A 21052-nucleotide genomic window follows, 5' to 3' on the forward strand; every position below is an offset into this window, starting at 1 on the left:
TCTCTCTGCTAAATGCGAGATGGGCATCTTCTGTCATAAAGGCTCTCAGAATTCACCACACTGAGAATGGAAAACCAGAGGTCTGGCTCAGTAGGCAGCATGGAATCAAGAACCGGAAAGCCTCTGCTTTCAGCTGGAAAGGTCATGCCACGGGGATGCAACACCTGCTTTGCGTACAAAACATCCCAGCTCCAGTCCCCGGCATCTCCAACAACAAAAGGGTACCCCCCCGTGTCAAGGGTGCGGGGATAGACCATTCTCTACCTGCCACCCAGGGGTCGTTTCGTAGAAAAAGAGCTAGGGGAACTCATTAGCATAACTCATTAGCATATGCCACACCCCCTGACATCACCGGAAGTGTGTCATAAGGCCACACACCCCGCCCCCAACGGTCCCGGCCGCCGCTGGCGGCCTTGCAGCTCCACTGCCGAGCCCCATGAAGGGCCCGGCGGTGGACCTGCAAGGCCGGCGGGAGTGCGAGGAAGCCCCGCAAAGGCCCTCCCTGGCCCCAGGCAGGCAGGGGTGGGGAGAGGCAGGGAGGAAGCAACTTACCCTCCCTCTTGTCCTGCCTCCTCCTGGCTGAATGAGGGCCGGAAGCAGGGGGCGTGGCTTCGTCATGTGCCCCGCCCCCCGTACCTCACCCGGGGGAACTGCGATCCCCCCCGAAATGACCTCTGCTGCCACCCTGGAGAGCCGCCGCTAGTCAGGGTGGACAGTACTGAGCTAGGCGAACCGGCTCAGTGGAAAGGCAGTTTCGTGTCCTCAAACATCACATTAGCAAAGCAGCTGAAACAAAAACACAAAACCGCTGTTCACGCTCTGTCCCCGAAGGCACCCACAAGCCAGAGAACATCCAACCTCTTTTCTCGCAACCAAAGGGCGTGAGCTTTGAACAATTAATCGGTGCAACCAGCCAATTAAAGCTTCCATTATAAGATGGAAAATGAATTCTGGCAGAGAGGCGAAAAAGCCTTGCGGAACAGACGCTTTTGTGTTGTGCCTCTCTCTCTCTCTCACACACAAAACACATGGAAAAGCTGAAACAAAAGCATACAGAGGGCACAGACGGAAACACGCTATGGAGGCTGCCTGTTCTACAAAAATGCTTGTATGTGACGGACAGAGAAAAATCATCTAGTACCACTTGGACGGGTTACGTGGAGGGGTGGACTGGCCACTGGGACCTTTCCAGGTGCACTGAGGGCCTCGCTCTCCACTTGGGCCTCTCCAGTCCCACCCAGCATGGGGTAAGGTAACATTCAGCCCTTGTTCACCGTGGGTTGGGCAGGCGCTTTCTTCTTCCCTCCCTCTTGTAAGGGGGCAGCGTTAGATCTGGGCAAGCCAGGGTGGCAGGGCCCTCCCCCCCCATAGACCTACTATGCCTATGTGTCAGTTTGGTGTAGTAGTTAAGTGTGCAGACTCAAATATGGGAGAACTGGGTTCGATTCCCCACTCCTCCACATGCAGCTGCTGGTGCGACCTTGGGTCAGTCACAAGTTCTTTCAGAGCTCTTCTCTCAGGAGCATTTCTGGAGAGAGGTCTCTCAGCCCCACCTGCCTCACAGGGTGTCTGTTGTGAGGAGGGGAAGGAGATTGTAAGCCGCTCTGAGACTCCTTCGGGTAGTGAAGGGCGGGGTAGAAATCCAATCTCTTCTCTCTTCTCTTCTCTTGTGGGACCCCCACACACAACTCTTTGTTGGGTTGTGGCTGGTCTGTTTAAAATTATGTCCGAAGGACACTGGCTGACTGGAGAATGGGCCCACCGGGCTCTCAGCTCCGCTTGAGTTCGCTGCTAGTTTAGATGGTTTTGGAATGAGGATTAGACGAACTCAGTGAGAAGCCACAACAGAGTTGGATAGAGCCTCTGTGCTCAGGGGCAGTGTATCCCCAATTACCAGGGATTGGAACAAGGTCCCTGGGGGATGGCTGCTTTAAAACAACAACAACAATGGGGAAAAACCTGAATTGTTTGTGAATCTTGTCTCTATTTTACTTTTTTTTGTTTATTACATTTATATCCTGCCATTCTCCCCAGTGGAAACCCAAAGCAGATCACATCCTTCCCCTCTATTTTATTCTGTGAGATAGGTTAGGATGCAAGTGCGTGACCAGCCCGAGGTCACCCAGCAGACTTCTATAGCAGACCGAGGATTTGAGCCCATGTCTCCCAGTCCCTAGTTCAGCCCTCTAACCACTACACCAGACAGGTATATGTGCTTCTGCTCATCACCATGGGAGAGGTAAAGAAGCACGCAGGGCACTGAAGCCCCCTGCTCCAGGAATGGAACAGTTGCTCGACACGACCCCCCTTTTCGCATCTCCGATCTGAATAAGCACTGCCCAGGGCCTTGAAATCCTGGAAGGGCAAGAAACTTGCTTTTCAGATTTTAAGCTCCTAGGCTGCTGGATTTTTGCCCCCCGATCGTGTGCTTACGGCCTGTTATGTACAAAACAATTTCAGACAGGTATATGTGCTTCTGCTCATCATCATGGGAGAGGTAAAGAAGCACACAGGGCACTGAAGCCCCCTGATCCAGGAAGGGAACAGTTGCTCGACACCACCCCCCTTTTCGCATCTCCGATCTGAATAAGCACTGCCCAGGGCCTTGAAATCCTGGAAGGGCAAGAAACTTGCTTTTCAGATTTTAAGCTCCTAGGCTGCTGGAGTTTTGCCCCGATCGTGTGTTTACGGCCTGTTATGTACAAAACAATTTTTAAAAAGTGGGAGATAAATGGGTTCGATCTGGCAGTTCTATTCCACTGGTGATTTCCTCCAGCGCGAGATGCCTTCCCTGAAACAAAGATGAGCCTCTTGGGCCCACACCTTAGAGCCTGTTTGGTCTAGTGGTTAAGTGCGCGGACTCTAATCTGGGAGAACCGGGTTTGATTCCCCACTCCTCCACTAGCACCTGCTGGATGACCTTGGGCAAGCCATAGTTCTGGCACAGCTGTTCTTGGAAAAAGAACAGTTTCTGTCAAGAGCTCTCTCAGCCCCACCTACCTCACAGAGTGTCTGTTGTGGGGAGGGGAAGGGAGAGGAGTTTGTAAGCCGCTCTGAGACTCCCTTGGGCTGTGAAGGGCGGGGTATAAATCCAATCTCTTCTTCTTCTTTCTTCTTTGGCACTTGTATGTTAAAACCTAAGCAGGGAAGCTGAATGTAGCACTGGACACTTACATCACAACTGACACAAACCTGTGTTGTTCTTGCTGCGGCTTTCACTGACCATGTATACGGATGGGAAGGATGGCCAGCACATTTGGGTGGTGTGTCCCCCCCCCCCAGCAGTTCTTGAGTGGTACAGATGTGCAATAAGTAAATTTCTGTCCCATTAGATTTTACAGGCTCCCAAATGGAATCGTCTCCTGTCAAGCTCAGGCCTAACTTTCGATTTCTTTAAGTTCTGTTTCTCGTTACCTTCGCTTGTCATGTTAAATTTTTGAGTGTGTGTGTGTGTGTGTGCTGTTGGAGTGCATGGGAGTAGAGGCTGTAACTTTCCTGAAGATGTGCCCCAAGTGTCAGTTCCCTGAGACTGCCCTTGTTGCCACAAGCCTGGCCTCCTTAGGGCCCGGGGTCACCAGCCGGTGTTGTGACCCCGACCGAAGTGCTCTTTGGGGACTGTATGGGGAAAGGCGGTCCCTCAGGTATGCAGCCCCGGGGGGAACTCTATGGTTTTCCCTCCGACGATCGAGGCCACGCCCTCAACGTGGTCGACGTCGCGCACGCACATCCGAGGACGGCTCCCAGAGCCTGGCTAGGCTCCCCCGCCGGTGAGCTTTTTTGACTTGGCAACCCTAATTACACTGCCATCGTGTGTGTGGAGAGAGAATTAGCTGGGGACCTGACAATCTCCCTTTAGAGGCCTCAGCAACAGGGTTGCAAGCTCTGGGTTGGGAAATACCTGAGGAGGGCGGGGTTTGGGGAGGGGAGGGACTTCAATGGGGTGTAACACCACAGAGTCCGCCTTCCAAAGCGGCCATTTTATGCAGGTGAACTGATCTCTGTTGCCTGGAGATCAGTCGTGATAGCGCAAGATTTCCAGCTTCCACCTGGAGGTTGGCAAGCATACCCAGTAGAGTGTGTCTGATGTAGGGTTGCCAGGTCTGGGTTGGAAACTACCTGGAGACTTTGGGGGTGGATCCGGGAGAGGGCGGGGTTTGGGGAGGGGCCTTAGCGTGGTACAATGCCACGGAGTCCACCCTCCAAAGCAGCCGTTTTCTCCGGGGGAGCTGATCTTTGTCAGCTGGGGATCTGTTGTAAAAAGTGGGTGACCTCCAGGTCTCACCTGGAGGCCGACAACCCTTGTCTGATGCTTCCCGTTCCCATCTGGACAGGGATCGACATCCAGCAGAATCAGACTGTTTGGGGAGGGGCCATAGCGTGGTACAATGCCACGGAGTCCACCCTCCAAAGCAGCCGTTTTCTCCGGGGGAGCTGATCTTTGTCAGCTGGGGATCTGTTGTAAAAAGTGGGTGACCTCCAGGTCTCACCTGGAGGCCGACAACCCTTGTCTGATGCTTCCCGTTCCCATCTGGACAGGGATCGACATCCAGAAGAATCAGACTTGGACCACAGAGACTCAGAGGTCAAGAGTAGCACCACTGTCCACAGCACAGCCATGTTGCATACACGCTGCTTTCCCGGTGTGTGGCGCACCCTAGTCTAGTTTGCGTTTTGCTGCCATAATGCACTGAGTGGAGAAGAGGGGGTAGTTGCTCCCCACCCGCCATCCCCTCATGCACCTGATAAGTGGCAGAGGCTGAGCTGGGGGGGATTCATTAAGGGTGTTTGTTTTAAACTCCAGATCTGCTGCTTCGGAGGCGCCTGCCCCTGGAACACCGCCAAAAGCACTTTCAGAAATTGCATTATGCAGATTAGCTGCTGAGAAACCGGGGGGTGGGGGGAGAGGGGGAGGCAGAGGGCGTGCATTTCATTTGCTCCTCGCCTGCCTGCCGTGCCCAAATGCTGATATTGGTTAGAAAGATCCCAGCGGAGCCGAGAATCTCTCTTCCCATCATCTTCCCGGTGATTAGCGATTCATACAGTCAAAGCCGGCTGCCAGAAAGACTTGGCTGGTTATTTTTGAACCGAAAGGCTGAAATCCAGCCACCTGCACCCGTCTCCACCAAACACATACACACACAATTTGGAAGGCCTGTTTTATTTCTCCCTTTCCCTGACAATCTGCCTTTAGGCCCCGCCCCCGCAGTGATGTTCACACCTTCCTGCCCTTTGAACATAATTGGTCAGCCCTCGCCAGCTTCCTAGGGGTGGACTGAGAGGCGAAAATTGCCCTGGAAGAAGGCCCCTCACTGACAAACAGTTAAAGAGCCACCTGAAGAGAAAGGCGGTGGCACCGCTCACTGGGATGCCACAGGGCCACTCAGGTGCCGTGCCCGTGCTTCTCACAGGCTGAACCGTGCCTGGGTCAGTAGGGCAAAGCCAGGGCCCCCCGGGATGCCTCCTCCCCAGCCGCATTGCAGCCACTGGGCCCAGGGTGGCAGCCCACCTGGATTTCCCCCAGTAACGCAGATGGCCAATTTGTTCTAGAGCTTCCCAACCCCCCCCACACTTTAATTCAGACCAAATGTCATGATATTTCACATTTCTTTCCCCGTCTGCTGGCAGCCACTCTTTTTTTCAGGTGCAAGGACTAGCATCGCTTCAACGCCTATTTCAATGTGCGACTTAACTACTGCCTTCCACTTGTAAAGAACTATTATAGTTTAGCTGCTGCCGAGGCTCGTGAGATCCACAGCCTTTGTCCCTTTTCAAGAGGTTTCTGGAAGAATGAATGTACCTCAATTACTGCGGTAAAAGTATTGCATCCCAGTGGACATTCTAGTATAAAATCCATTCAATTTCTGACCAAAATGGGATGATAAATCAGACATACCCATAACATGTGTGTTGGTCAATCCTAGCCAGTCAGGGATCACTAAGAATGTAAGAGTCTTCTAGTCTATTTCTAATATTCCTTGGAAGGGTCGCTCCTTTTTGGACATCATTACGCTGTGTACTTTCCCTCACATGCCATGATAAGTTGTAGTAGATGTTTACAGAGAGGAGAGAACCTGATAGCCCATCAAGGGTATTCCTTGTAACACGCTGGTTCGCAGGGGTCATTTCGTAGAAAAAGAGGTGCAGGAGCTCATTAGCATAACTCATTAGCATATCTTATTTGCATATGCCACACCCCGACATCACCGGAAGTGTGTCAGACCCACCGCTCAGGCTCCACTGGACTGTTTTGGATTGCTAGCTACTGGGGGGGGCGGGAAACGTGCAGATCTGTCCTCACAGAGGAGGGAGAGCTTGTACCTGAAAAAAACTCGGTCTTAAAGGTGCCACTGGACTGTTTTGGATTGCTAGCTATGGGGGGAGCTTGTACCTGAAGGTGGGTCGGGGGGGGGGCTCTGCAATTTACCTGGCGGCTTCTTGCTCCTTGTGGCCCAACTGAGGGCTGCTGGGAGCAGGGGGCGGGGCTTGTTGCATATGCCCGCCCCCCTGGGCTCCTTACTGCCAGAGCTCTGCTCCTGTGCGCTCCCGCAGGAAATGACCCCTGCTGGTTCGCCCTCAGTCAGTTCTGCACTGAAGCATCCACGGTTTTCCCCAGGAACCCGCAAAGAACCATACATTTGTATTTCCGTACCTCGTACTCCTGAGAGAGCTTCAAGTTGTCATTGGCTTTGAGATGCTCTGTATGATCTGCCAGTTCTGAAATGGGGATTGGTGGGTGGTTGAGCATACCTAGAAGTGGGACAGGGGAAAGGGGTGGGGGAAGCAAAAAGTCTCCTTCAATTAAAACTACCAGACGGTTACAAATGACAAATAACTTTTGCAATGTAAATAGAGAACGACTGCAATGGAAGGACGGTCAGAAAGGGTGAGTGAGGAGTGGTGGGGAAGAGAGATCGAGGGCTCGAAATTGTGTCCTTGGAACTCAAAGGAAAATGAAGAGTTCTCCCCTTGATGGCCCCATTCTCGACATTTACTGAAAATATGCATTTCATCTGGAAAAAAGGGAAAATTAAAAAAAAAAAAAAGAGAGAGAGATTCTGAAAGCAGACGCTTGCTAGCAGTTCCAACACTGACGTTAAGGGGGTGGGTGGGTGGGGAGCAAAACAAGCAAACGGCAAAAGAAACAGATGGTAGCAAAATGTAAGATCTGAAGAGAAACTAAAATGTCACACTGCTGAGAGTGAACAAAATCGATCAGTGGGGAAAACCCCCTCACGATAATAAAGACATCCAAAAATGGGGGGGTGGGGCGGGAATAACCACCCCACAAACACACATACATAAAAAAGAAAGAGGGGTATGAATTGAGCTGGCCAATGGCACAAGGGAAGTCTGATGTACGTCTGTGAGGAAAAATACGCAAGAGCGCTGTGGAGGTTTTTCAAAAGTTTCCACAAGGTTCACTTGAGCTCGGCTGGGGCAAAGTGGAGTGGCCTTTCCTAAAGGCACGCGGACAGATCTGATTTGTGATACACAATCCACCGGGAAGTGGCGGTTATTACTAGCACATGCACAGGAGAATTTCTCACCCAATGATAATTTGGTGGAGTGCTATTTTGATTTCCTACTCTGATTTGAATTCTGCTATGAAAATCGTTTTCATTTGGAATAATCTCATCTTGGTTGAGCCAGTTTGGTGTAGTGGTTAAGTGTGTGGACTCTAATCTGGGAGAACCGGGTTTGATTCCCCACTCCTCCACTTGCACCTGCTGTTGTGACCTTGGGTCAGTCACAAGCTCTGGCACAGCTGTCCTTGAAAAAGAGCAGTTTCTGGAAAGAGCTCTCAGCCCCACCCACCTCACAGGGTGTCTGTTGTGGGGAGGGGAAGGGCAAGGAGTTTGTAAGCCGCTCTGGGACACCAAGTTAAGGGCGGGGTATAAATCCAATCTCTTCTTCTTCTTGTGCATTTCAAAAGCATCAGGAGGCCCCCCTTCCCTTCAACACTCACAGACTGGTCCTGTGAGAGGGCCTAAATTTCCTAAAGTCAGAAATTCCCATCCACCTGAAAAAAGCTAGAGAACCAAGATCGTTCCCCTTGGTTGGATGTGAGCATTTGAGTATTTGGGGTGAGGGGGAGGAGAACTTTGTCAGTTAAAACTTCTGTGGTTCAGAAACGGGTTGTATGAGTTTGGCTATCAAAGAAGACAGCAATATGTATTCTGAAGATGCCGGTCTTCTCCCTCAGGTATCTTTGCCTTGAGATTTCAAAGGAGAGCAGCATACTGTTGGTCATGTGCAGTCTACGGAGAGAAAGGCTCTAATAGTTTGCTCCCTTCTGGCACAGACGAGGCTGCTGCAAAGAAAGCACAGATCTCTCCAATAAAGCGAGCGCCACATCTGGGATTCCTCCGCTGTTCTTTCAGCAGTGGTTTGGAACTCTCGTCTCCCTCCCCACTCCCAGCATGGCATCATTTCCCTTTGGAATGCACTCTGCACCTCTGTGATTTCGAGTGACAAGTTAATTGGTTTTGAATGCCAGGACTCTGGCCTGAAACAGAGTGCTTTCCCCTGAACCTGAGTAATCACAGTCTGCCTTCACACGTTTAAGACTTCCGAGCAGGGCAACCTAGCCAGAAGGCCTGGCCACCAAACAGATGTGAGCCCCCTTCTTTCAGAATTACGCACTGCTCCTATTCTTATTGGGACTGACAGCTAAAACTGGCTTGCCAGAAGCACTGCAGCTTCTGTATAGTTCTTTATATCTGTCCCCCGCCCCTCAATTTTACAGTGTGTGCGCGTGTGTGTGTAGGGGGGAACACAATGTCAGCCTCGCTGAGTGGCATTTCAACATTATTACAGGGGCTCTGTTACAATGGCTTCAGAAGGCTGACGTCTGGAGGTGCAGGGGTCAGATTAGAGGGGGACTGAAATAGCAAAGGGGAATGAAATAGCATTAGAAATAAAATAGTTTCCACACTGCACTTAGATTTGTAGCAGAAACAACCACAGGAACATGCAGACAGGGAATCGGCATCACCGGGGAAATGTCTGCACAACAACTTAAGCTGATTGATCGTGGCACAGTCTGACTGTTCTGACGAAATGGGGCATTGCCTGCAAAACAACGCAATAAATCAGTCTCAGCTCAATCCTGCGCATGTTTACTTTGAAGTAAGTCCTACTGACGCAACGGGGCTTGCTCCCAAATAAGAATGGTAAGGTTGCTGGTTTAGAGACGTTCTACCTCCGTAGGACGTAGAATGCGGCAGAAGAATTCTGGGAATTGCAGGGATGAGTACCCCATGCCTCATACTTATCAATGCTCTTCCATGTAAAAAAGGTTCTTGCATGTAGTTAACTAATGCCAGCGTTTCCCTATGACTTATCTGTGCAATTGGTACAGTTACAGACATGGCTTCGTCCCCATCGAGCCCTGGGAGTTTTAATGCTGCAAAAGGCCTAGGGACCACCAGCAGCAAATTCTTCCTACCATCCTTGCCAGTTCCTGTGGGTCTCTGGAGGGAAGCCATGACAACTGAAACGGCTTTAAAAACAGATGCCCTGAAAGGGCCTTTCTATCCATCTGAGTTGCAACACTTAGTCGTCCTTCAAGAGGGGCTGTGGCTCAGGGGTAGAGCACATGCTTGGCATGCAGAAGGTCCTGGGTTCAATCCCCAGCTAAAAGGATCTGGCAGGAGGAGACAGTGAACACCTCCACCTGAAACGCAATGTGCCCACTAAGCTGCGGAGTCTTGTGAGCAAAAGTTCTACTTGGTGAGCGACCGGCATTAAAGTTGTGAGCGAGTGCTTTGACTGCTGCAAAGAGTAGTTTGCTCTGGAGCCCTCCTTCCTGAGTGAAGACAAAAATCTTTGAGCTGGAGGCTAAAAAAAACTGTGAGCTGGCTCACACTTGCTCTGCTTAGAGGGAACACTGGACCCTGGAGAGCTGTTGCTAGTCTGAGTAGACGATACCATGGTCTGATTCGGGATAAGGTTCGGGAGGAAAAAAATTCTGGGTGTTTGTGTCCTTAAAATACCACACTCCACCAGCTCTGCCCATTAAACTGAGTTGGCAAATGCTGTGGCTGCTTCCGGACAAACTTGTTCCCTACCCAGTAGCCTTTTGAGAAACCACCACAGTGCCCTGGGAATGGGGGGGAAGGGTGGTGGGGAGCCATGGAGAATTTCGAGCCCCATCGGGTATTACGTGATTAAAAGCAGGAGCAAGCAGAGGCGGCTTGGTCAGAGAATAACCCGGAAACTCGGCACAGAGATGGCAAAAGCTTAGCAAAGCATCCACCAGTTTTACAGCGTGCTTTTTGCAAAGAATGATTGCCCTTCCCCCCCTGCCCATTGCAAAAACCAACCAGGAAGAGATACCTCACCAGCAGTGGAGAAAGTAGGGGTTTAGCCCCCGTCGGGACCTGAGAACGACCCTGCCGAGTGGCTGCCACAGAGCATACCGGGAGATGGCAGATGGAAGCCAGAACAGGCTACCGGTGGGTGCTAGAGAAAGTAAAGCTGGCTGTGGCACGGGCATACTAGCTGCCATTTCCAAGATTTTTCAGATGGCCAGCTGGTATTCTCAAAACCCGTGCAAAGGCCAACTAGGGGCACACGAACAGATCTAGGCCTGGCAAATACTCCAAAGAGGATGGCACCGGCCAGTTGGCAGCCCCGATGCCTCTCTTCCCTTTGTCCGTCACACAACGGAAAACAAAGCACAGAAAATAATTTAATGGAGGCATCTAATGAGATCAAATGTCTAAATTGTAGGCAAAAACTAAAACAAACTACCTTCTGCCAGTGGGGGACTCCTGGCTCCTCCTCAGATCTTCTGCCGCGCACACTATCGCAATGACATCACCCGGAAGTGACATCATGGCACTAGGCACGACGCCAGGGGGGGGGCGCTCTAGCATTTGGCCAGAAACTCTATGGTATGGGGAATGGTAACCCTATGCTCAAAATGGTACTATGCTCAAAATCTCAAGGAGCCACCCCCAAGCCACAAAACTGACATTGTACGAGCAGTAAATCATACAGAGAACCAGCAGACAGTCTGCTCTGTATGGGGAATGGTAACCCTATGCTCAAAAAAACCCTATGCTCAAAATCTCAATGAGCCACCCCCAAGCCACAAAACTGACATTGTACGAGCAGTAAATCATACAGAGAACCAGCAGACAGTCTGCTCTGCAGATTGGTGCTGCAGGGGAGGCTGTCTGCTGCTTCTCTGTATGACTTACCGCAGCAGCCTTCTCTTCTTCCAGTCATTCTGTGCCGGGGCCTCAGTGCTGACTGGGCCATTCCATTCTCTTGAGGCAGAACAGCAGCAGAATCATCCTCTCAGAAGGACTCCTTACCGCATCTCTGCCTGAGTCACTGTTCTGGTTTCACCTCCTTCCAGACCCATGCAGAAATCGGAGGAGGGGGGCCCCTTCTAAGCATGGATAATAGAACAGAAATATTTGTGTGTGTGTTGGAATAAAAACATTTTGCTCTGTGCTTTTTTTGGGGGGGGTTTTTTTGGGGGGGGGGGGAAGCCAGGGCCCTGGCCTGCCCTTTTCCAACCCCCCACCACCCGAAAACAAAGCGGCTTTTCTGCCAAATCTAGTTGCCAAGCAAGGCCACATTTTCTGGCTTTGAAACGTAAGAGATCTTAGGAGAGACAGTTCTCATCTAGCGTTTCAAATCCCCTGAAATCTCCTTAATCTTGTTATCGCAAAGAACTCGAGCTTTCTCCCTCTCTGCACCTCCCCCACCCCCCCACGGCTAGATCATTCAACAGACAAAATCACCCAAACATCTGTTGAGCGGGCTGGAGCAATAATGAAACTGCAATTTGACGGGGAGCTTGTTGCTCCGTAGCTCTGCTGCTGGGTTAAAGCATTTGTTTCCTGGCACTGAGACGAGAGCTTAGAACTTTTATCCTAAATGGAGCCAACAGGTTCCGTGAGGTCCAGATAGGTGGCTGAGTCCATTTCAGACACGGATGTTTTCCGATCATTGCGGATCTCAGTCTCGCTTGCCCTCCTCGCCTCTGTTTCTCAATTCTACTGGCCACATTTAAAGACTTCGGATCTCACGGTAATTCTTCCTATCTCCGCAGCATCCTCCCGATGAACCAACGAGGTAGGTTGGGCGGAGAGTGTGTGACTGGCCCAAGATCACCCAGCGAGTGTCATGGCAGATTTGAATCCAAGTCTCCCTAGTCCAGCTCACTAGTTACCTCACTGCACTGACGTTCGCTCAGTTGATTAGTTCTTGTGGCCCTTTCTTAAACACCCAGGGAAATGCTGGTTGCCACTTTGGGGCCAGGAAGCAATTTCCCCCCAGGCCAGTTTGGCCACGGATCCTGGAGTTTTTTTGGCATCTTCTGGGTATGGTCACTGCGGGTGTGGAGGGGGGGGGGGGGATTTGTGAATTTCCTGCATTGTGCAGGGGGTTGGACTAGATGACCCTTCCGACTCTATGATTCTACGATCCGGTTCATCACCACAACCCCACCTTTTGTCCTGCTCCCTCTTTTGTCCTGTCTCCTATACAAACCTCTTCTACTAACTTTCAGATGTCTCCTCCCAGTACGTATTTCTGAGCTTGTCCTTCTGCAAATGCTCCCTTTGCACTCCCTTGACTATTGAAGCCTGACGCTGTACCCTCTGCTCCCGAGAGTGTATTAAAAATAAAGACTATGGAGAGGACTTCCACATAGTTCATGTTGCCACCTGGCTATAGCTGGTCTATTTAACCACAAGATTAACAATGCTGTCCTACAAAGAGTTACGCCAGACTCAGTGCATTGATTTCACTGGGTGTGGACTGGAGCAACTCTGGGCAGGATCGCCCCCCCCCCCCTCCCCCGGCCAGTGATCTGTCACACTGCCCTCATTTTGCTGCCTGGAGGCACGTCTCGTGCCTTTTACTCTACTTGATTTATATAGCCTTTTTTAGCAATCATACTTGCAAGCGATCATACTAATAATCTCCCACACAGGTCCGACAGCTGGCTAGGTTGTTAAAGGCCTGGCTAGAATTCCGTCTTCCGGGCTACTTGCCAGGACAGGAAAGTATAAAGCCAGAATAAACAATCCATGTGGTTATCATTTTCATTATTTCAACAATTTTTTTTTTTTTTGGGGGGAGAGGACAAATGAAGACGTGGAGGACGCTGCACGTGCTTGAAAGCACCCTGCTCTTACATGACTTTAAACAAACACCCCAAACCCGCTCTCTTTTGGAAGAGGAAGTCATTTTGCACATGCTTGGGGAGCACTGTTGCTTTTGGGTTATTTTAATTTTTTTAAAAAACCCAACCCCCACACCCTTAATTTTGCCCCAGGATAAAGGCCTTCTGTGTATGCACAGAAGCAGCCAGTCTGCAGTGCCAGAGTTTTCTAAACAAAAAGGTTAACAACCCTGTTCTCAGGACGGCCAATGGGAAGCGATTGTGAGGTCTTGATTCATGTCTGTGTGTGGGGGGAGAGAAAACCTGAAAAGCCATTTGAGGTAGTGGTTAAGAAGAGCCAGTTTGGTGTAGTGGTTTGGTGTAGTGTAGTAGAGCAGTGAACTCCAATCTCGAGAACCGGGTTCGATTCCCCACTCCTTCACATGAAGCTAGCTGGGTGACCCTGGGTCAGTCACAGTTCTCTGAGCCCCCAAAACAAACCTACCTTGCCACAAAACGAGCTAGAGTTTCAGGCGGCCAGACAATCTTCGGCTCCCCTGACTATACAACTGCCACTGCCATATGATAATTAATTAATTAACCTGGAAAGCAGATTTATGGCTCCTGAAACCAAATTGTTTTTGGTTTTCTTAAGCTTCCAAACAACGAGAGGTACAAGTTACTCATCTCTTTCCATGCTTTGCAGATCCCTCACAGATCTCTCTGTCTATGCCTGGGAATTCAATGTGAACTGGCCTGACTGAAGGGGTTCTAGCATGCGTTTGGCTGAACTACTTCAGCCTAACAATGTCCGGGACTTGCGTGACAGATGGCTTGTTAAAAATAAATGAAAATCCAGAGCACGGAAATCTAATATATCAAGGCTCTACCTCTGACTTCCTCTTAAGTCTAGTTTTCTGTGCGCAGGGATTTTGTTTTAAACCGGGAGGCACAATTACTCGTTACAGTCCAGATCCAGGGAAATGAGAATTAGGCTACAGAGTAATGTGGCAAAGAAAGACAGTGCATGCAAAAACAAGAAAGCTAATCTGTCCAGTGGTTAGAATTGGAATGGGATCTGCGAGACCCAGGTTAAAACCCCCATTTTGCCCTGAAACTTTGGGCCCATGACTCTCTCTCAGCCTCCCTGACCACACAGGATTATTGGGAGAACAACATGGAGAAGGGACAACGATGTATACCATCCCGAGTTCCTCTGAAGACAGGCAGAATAAAAATGTACTAGATAGGAAGACCTGGGTTCAAATCAGTCTGGAATAACTTGTTATAAAACACCGTGTAAACTGAATGTAAGAATCAGAAACAGCAGGGGAAAACAAAGCCAAGAGGAGATTCGAATCCAGACTAAATTTTCCAGGAGCAGAATGGAACTCCTTCCCCCCATGACACGGGGTGGGGGCTGCAGCAGATGTGGAAACCAGTGGAACTTGCCAATTTAGTCTGGACCCGACTGTTCTGCATAGCACAATCTGATAAAGAGTCTGGAAAACAAACCCTACAAGGAAACGCAGAATGAATCAGGGTCTGTTTAAGTTGGAGAAAGGGGAACCCCAGCTGTGTTCTTCCAATACTTGAAGGGCAGCCTGCAGGGAAGAGGGGCGCTTTCACACCACACACTAGATAACATGATTTCAATCCACGTTCAATGCACTTTGCAACTGGATTTAGCTGTGTGAAATGGCAACATCCACTCGCAAGCAGTCGCTGACACGGACCGAAGCCGTGTTATTCAGCACGTGCGAAAGAACTCTCGCTTTCCACTGCTTGGGAGGGAACGGCTAAACCTACTGAGCTCAGGTTACCGGAGGATGGATTTTTGGTTGAAATGTCAGGGGAAAAGCTTCCTAATGCTTGACCGTGGGACCTCCCTGGAGATCTCCAAGCAGAGGCTGGGCAGCCGTCTCTTGGGAGTGCTCGGGCTTTGGATTCCCTGCGTCCAGCAGAGGGTTGGACTAGATGACCTCTAGGACAATTTCCGATCCTTGGATTATGTGGGGTTTTTGTGTGTTTTTTAAAAAAATTATACTAATATACATATATAAAAATACGGACACACAAAGAGAGATACATACACGTTCGGCTGAGAATTTTGATCGCTTTGCAAAAGGCCTTTCAGTTCGAGGACTGTAAAACTGGAAGCACGAACCGGACGAAACAAACGGCATGGGGGGGTGAGATGGCAAAAGCCGCAAAGATTGCAGATGGATAGAGAAAGAGACGGGGTGGGGTGGGGAGGGAGACGCACACACACGTGGGGAGGAGCGTGACTAAAGGGAAACCGAAAATTCAGGGAGGGGAACGGGAGGAAGTATCACAACCGATGAAACCGACAGGAACAAAAACACACAGGAACTAACTTTCAAAGTCAAACTCAGGGTCACTGAGAGGGCTGCTCAGACCAGAATCTGCAGAAAACAGTAAACAAAAAAATAAAATAAAATAAAAATAAACCAAAAAATATATATATCTAAACACAAAAAAATTACACTTTTATTTTTTTTCCTAAAAAACACTACTCAACCAAGAAAAAACAAACTGAACGGAAAAATGAAAGGAACATAAATAATAATAGTGGGGCTTTTTGGTATGGGGAGGGTGAGTGTGTCTCTTTGGGGCTCTCTTTTGGGGCGCTTTGTGCATGTGGAAGAAGGGGGATGAGGGGGGGATACAGGGCCACAGTGTATAAGCAAAGAACGGCTTCAGTCCTTCTCCCTCCCTCCCGTGAATCCCATGACACAACAGTATAGATCTACTCTCGATTAACAGAATCTAATTATTCTATCAGTTTTCGTTCCGAAAGAAAAAAGACCCAGAACAGAGGGGCATCTCCCGACAACCCCCCTCCCGCACGAAACCATGGCCATTCATGGAAGTGTTTGGGGGTGGATGGCTAGAAAAACCTCTCCTGCTTTCCCTGTGGTGGTTTCCCAACAGGTATGTTTCTACAGACCACAGCATGGAGATCAGCAAGGGTCGAACGATCCCTTTTGCTTGGAAGCAAAGGGCTCTGTGGCCTTTGGCATGTAGACCAACAAGAACAATGGTAGGGGAGACAGCCCCACCCTCCAGATCCACCAATGGCTCCGTTTTTCATCCCTGTCTTGCAAAGGAGATCCAGATGGAGAAGGGGGCTCCTGCAGGCCTCAACCTATCCACTGAAAGCAACGGATCCCATGGGCAGGGGTAATTTCATAGAAAAAGAGGTGCAGGAGCTCATTAGCATAACTCATTAGCATAACTTATTTGCATATGCCACACCCCCTGACATCACCAGAAGTGTGTCAGAAGGCAACAACCACGGCTCAGGCTCCACTGGACTGTTTTGGATTGCTAGCTATTGGGGGGGGGGGGAAACGTGCAGATCTGTCCTCGCAGAGGAGGGAGAGGTTGTACCTGAATAAAACTTGGTCTTAAAGGTGCCACTGGACTGTTTTGGTCCGGGGGGGCCGAGGGGGGGGGCTCTGCAACTTACCTGGCTGCTTCTTGCTCTGACTGAGGGCTGCTGGGAGCAGGGGGCGGGGCTTGTTGCATGTGCCCGCCCCCTGGGCTCTTTACTGCCGGAGCTCCGCTCCTGTGCGCTCCTGCAGGAAATGACCCCTGCCCATGGGTAGTTCCCTCCTTTCACCCACCCAGTGTCCATTAAACCTTATAATTTCTTGAGTTCTCCAACTGGAATCTGCATTGGAATGGAGAGGACAAAACCACTGTATTTGGCTTTTACTTGGGCACCAACTTACAGACTGTAAGCCTTGTCCTGTCCCCCCCCCCCCGCTTTGGCACCCTGGCCCTGTGGAGTGGCTCTGGGGATTACCTTGAAGGCCTTGGAGTCCACTGGCCTTGCTGCTGGCTCAGGCTAGGTCTGCCTCTAGCTTTGGCCAGAACCCCGCCAAGATTGACCTGCAGAAGCTAAACCCTTGGCGGTGCGGGGCCATACTTTTGGGAAAGTGCCCTGGGCAGAAGGAGAATAGGAACTGGACAGAAGGTGAGAAGGGAGATCCGGAAGAAACCATGAACCACAGTCTGCCCCCCAAGGCCCAGATTCTTCTAGGCTTAGAAGTCATAAATATCGGAAGAGAAAATGAACAGTGTTTTTTTGTGTTCTAGAACAGTGGTCTTCAGTGGGACCCCGAGGTGTGCTGTGGAGCTCCATCAGCTTCTACGAAGCCACCTTTTTTTGCTCCATTTGCTCACGTGCATGCAGAGAGACGCAAAGGCCTCAGGCATCCTGCGTCTTTTTGCACGCATGCTGACACGAGCCATAACAGAAGGAAAGCTGTCGCTCAGTAGTGGAGAAGATCGGGCATGACTCCTCCTCTTCCTGTCATGTGACCGTGATGTCATGCTACTGCTTGTGACAGGCTCACAACTCCAAGGGTCCCATGTTGGCGTGGGTGGGTGGTGCTTTAAAGGTAGGCCCCAGGTCTGGAAAGGCGGTTCTAGAGACGTAGCTGCGTTAGCCTTAAAAAGCTCGTCTTTAAGATTACCACAAGCCTGACTGGGGGCAGACTGATGGCCACGCTTGAAGAGAAGCAAAAGGTTAACACGCACATTTTGGGACGATCAGCTATTCCCAAACACAAAGGAAGAGAGAAGAAATAAGTGTAACCACCCTGCGTGGTTTTGAGATCGCATTTCTCGGCTTGTGACTGACAGGTGTCCATCCCATGGCTCACTTGGGGGCGGAGCTGTGGGACACAGCCTCGCTGAGCAGAAGGTGTGGCTCGTGGGATCTTGCACCAAGATAGAGTGAATCCAGATCGCTTCCGCACAGAGGTGTTGCTCTAGTTTGGCATTCAGTCTGCGGCAGGGTTTGGGGTTCCTCCCCCCCGAGCATCCACATGCTGTCATCCTCTTATCGTGCACTTTCCAGGTTTTCTTCTGCTCTGCGCTGATCGTTGCTGAACATGGTTTGATACGCCCCCCCACCCCTTTTTATGGCAGGACAGCAGTTTGTGTCTCTGTGCCGTGTGGATGGGAAGGAGCACATTCTCGAAAGGCCTGCCTGCGGGGGAACCATTTCACTCGCTTCTGTCCCCTGCAGCCGCCATTCCACTCATACTAAAGTAAAGGTTCCCTTGCTCGAAAGCCAGTCGAATCCGACTCTAGGGTTGCGGTGCTCATCTCCGTTTCCAAGCCGAAGAGCCAGCGCTGTCCGAAGACGTTTCCGTGGTCATGTGGCCGGCATGACTAAACACCGAGGCGCACGGAACGCTGTTACCTTCCCACCGAAGTGGTACCTGTTTATCTACTTGCAATTTCTGGCTTTTGAACTGCTACTGGACAGTAATATAGCAAGCACAGACATTTTTTTTTAAATAAAGCTGGAAAAGCCCTCTGGAGGCCCCTTGGGGAGGAAAATGGTAGCCATGGAGGGGGGGGAGGAGATGAAGTAAGGAAAGTGCCAGGAAGACTAATGTGCAGATGTGCCACCATGGCTGCAAACACCTCTGTGCTCACAGCTGAAGCAAACGTTGCACAAAGAACCATGTAAAAGCAGACCTGGCCGTATAGACTGATCAGAGAGAGACAGAGATTGCCATGTTTGTATTTGTGTTCTGCTAACACCTCGGCCTTTTTGCAAGGGACTGGGAGTTTCCAGCGTCTTGAGCGGCAGAAGGCAGGGTCTGAGGCCGAGAAGATGTGGGAGGAAAGAAAGGTTTGTTGATGCAGAGGACTGTCTGGCCCACAGCTTTGCAGACCCCACACAGCATGTTTGCAAATGTTTCTGCCCCCTGGCAACAGGGCTGTCATGGGGGAATTAAATTCCTGCACCAAGGGAAATCTTAACCTGCAGTATAAACTATGGCCCCGGTCACATGGGCCTGAAAACGCAGGGGGGGGAAGTGTGGCTGTTTGCCCCGGAGCAAAGTAAAGTGCGGCAACCCAATCACACGTCCCGTCGAGTTCCCATTAGGCTGTTAGGTGCGGATCACATGGCTATCCTGAAGCGTGGCACCCAGCGCAGCGCGATCACACCGGCAATCGCTAGGCGCCGCTTCCGTGGCAAACGGGAAATCTTTTCCCCTCACCGATGTTTGCGCATGCGCCGTTGGGCGTTTGTGCGCATCCTGTGGAGACTAAAAAAAACCCCATCCGGTTTGCAACGGGACATGGACGGGCGCCGGATGCCACGGAATTCAAGCGGAAACGCGATCAGACGCCCGCCCCTGCCCCATGGTTTCCGGAAACTAGTGCACTTTCTGCAGTAGTTTTTTACTACGCATCTTCGGCGGGAAGCTATGGGTTAGCCACGGGTGCACTACGCTTCCCAGATGTTGTGGTGTGATCGCGCACCGAAAATCCGCCTGTCACTCGTGTCTTTAGCACGGCAACTTTTCCATGTGAACGGGGCCTATGCATATTAAGTACATTTGCTCCAATCTGCATTTCTTGCCGCAGTTTTTGCTTATTTGGCATCACTCACAATAATGGGTTTAGGAAAACCCTTTTTACAGTAAGAGTTGTTCTGCAGTGGAATCAGCTGCCTAGGGAGGTGGTGAGCTCCCCCTTACTGAACAAGCACTTGTCAGGGATGCTCCAGGCTGATCCTGCATTGAGCAGAGGGTTGGACTAGATGACCTCTATGGCTCCTTCCAACTCTGTGATTCTATGATTCTATGACTAGATGCTGGGGGAGGATCACGGGGTGAAGGAACACCTCCAGGCCTCACCCAGCAGACCCTATAGAGCTTATTTAACTTCTGCTTCTGGATTTCGCCAAGCACTGCTTTTGAACATATCGTTGTAATCAGGGAACCTCCATGTTCAGAGGCAGTCAACCTCTGAATACCAGAGCCAGGAGGCAACATCGTGGGAAGGCCTCAGCCTCTGTGCCCTGTTGTTGGCCCTCCAGAATAACCGGTTAGCCCCTGCGTGCGACAGGATGCTGGACTAGATGGCCCACTGGTCTGATCCAGCAGGGCTCTTATGACGTTTTTAGGAAGGCCTCAACCTCCATGCCCTGTTGTTGGCCCTCCAGAGGAATTGGTCGGCCACTGTGTGAGACAGGATGCTGGACTAGATGGACCCCTGGTCTGATCCAGCAGGGCTCTTCTGATTTTCCTAGTTTCTTAGAAGCTTGCTTGTTTGAAAATGATAATAATAAAGCCAAGTTTCTGCATCTAGTTCCAGATTCTGCCATTTCTCCTGTGCAATCACAAAAGAAACCCTGCCTCAACCTAATTCCTTAAATCTGGAATCTGTCATTGATTTTTTTTTTAAAAAAAAATCAAGGCACTAACAAATGATTTTGTATGGACACAGTGCAGGCATGAAACAAGCACAGTCGCCTAGAGTGATGCTCCTTGAACAGCTGGAGATGCCAGGAACCATGGAAAAGAGCTGGGTGCTTCCGTCATATGACTGGGCAGAAGGGTGGCAGGCTGAACTTCCAGATCCCCAAAGGCACTAGATTGGCAGCCAAGGGAGGAAGACGGGGAACGCTTTGCTGTGAACACACTAAGAAGGGGCACGGAGACATTTATCACCAAGGCCATTCAGAGGCAGCACTGAGATAATTAGTTGAAATTGGGCAGCCTGTATTTAATTACACAGACCAAAAAGCCTGACATTCCCCATCCTTTATTTAACATAATTTATTCTGCGTTTTTCACCACCTCGCATAATCTGGACTGGCTCTGGTCATCAGTGGAAGGAGAAAGCAGGAGCTCTGCAGCCTATCTGGGCACTGGGAAACTTATTCCAGTCTTCCTGTTCAGCCTTCAACAGGTGTGTTAGCTCACACACTTGGGGGGGGGGCATATTTTCACAGCCATAAGGCTTTCTTTGTCCAAGGCTGAAATTGCCAAGAAGCTGGGCTCTGTGGCCAATGCGCACTTATTCTGCACACCTCCTGCGCCTTCCTCCCCACTTGTGAAACTCACAAATAAATACACACATTCCTGC

General features: G+C 50.5%; 1 protein-coding gene across 1 annotated transcript in view; it reads right to left on the reverse strand.

The window, feature by feature from the left end:
• Positions 1-21052, reverse strand: part of PTPRS (protein tyrosine phosphatase, receptor type S) — a 179752-nt gene that overhangs the window by 50416 nt on the left and 108284 nt on the right. The window contains exons 21-22 of the mRNA XM_015415315.1: positions 15505-15552; positions 6650-6747 (exon numbers count right to left, since the gene is read on the reverse strand). Of these exons, the coding sequence (XP_015270801.1) occupies positions 6650-6747; positions 15505-15552 (146 nt within the window). The remainder of the gene's footprint in view (positions 1-6649; positions 6748-15504; positions 15553-21052) is intronic.

The sequence above is a fragment of the Gekko japonicus genome, unplaced genomic scaffold (assembly GCF_001447785.1).
Source record: "Gekko japonicus isolate JY-2015 unplaced genomic scaffold, Gekko_japonicus_V1.1 scaffold578, whole genome shotgun sequence".
NCBI classification, from domain to species: Eukaryota; Metazoa; Chordata; class Lepidosauria; order Squamata; family Gekkonidae; genus Gekko; species Gekko japonicus.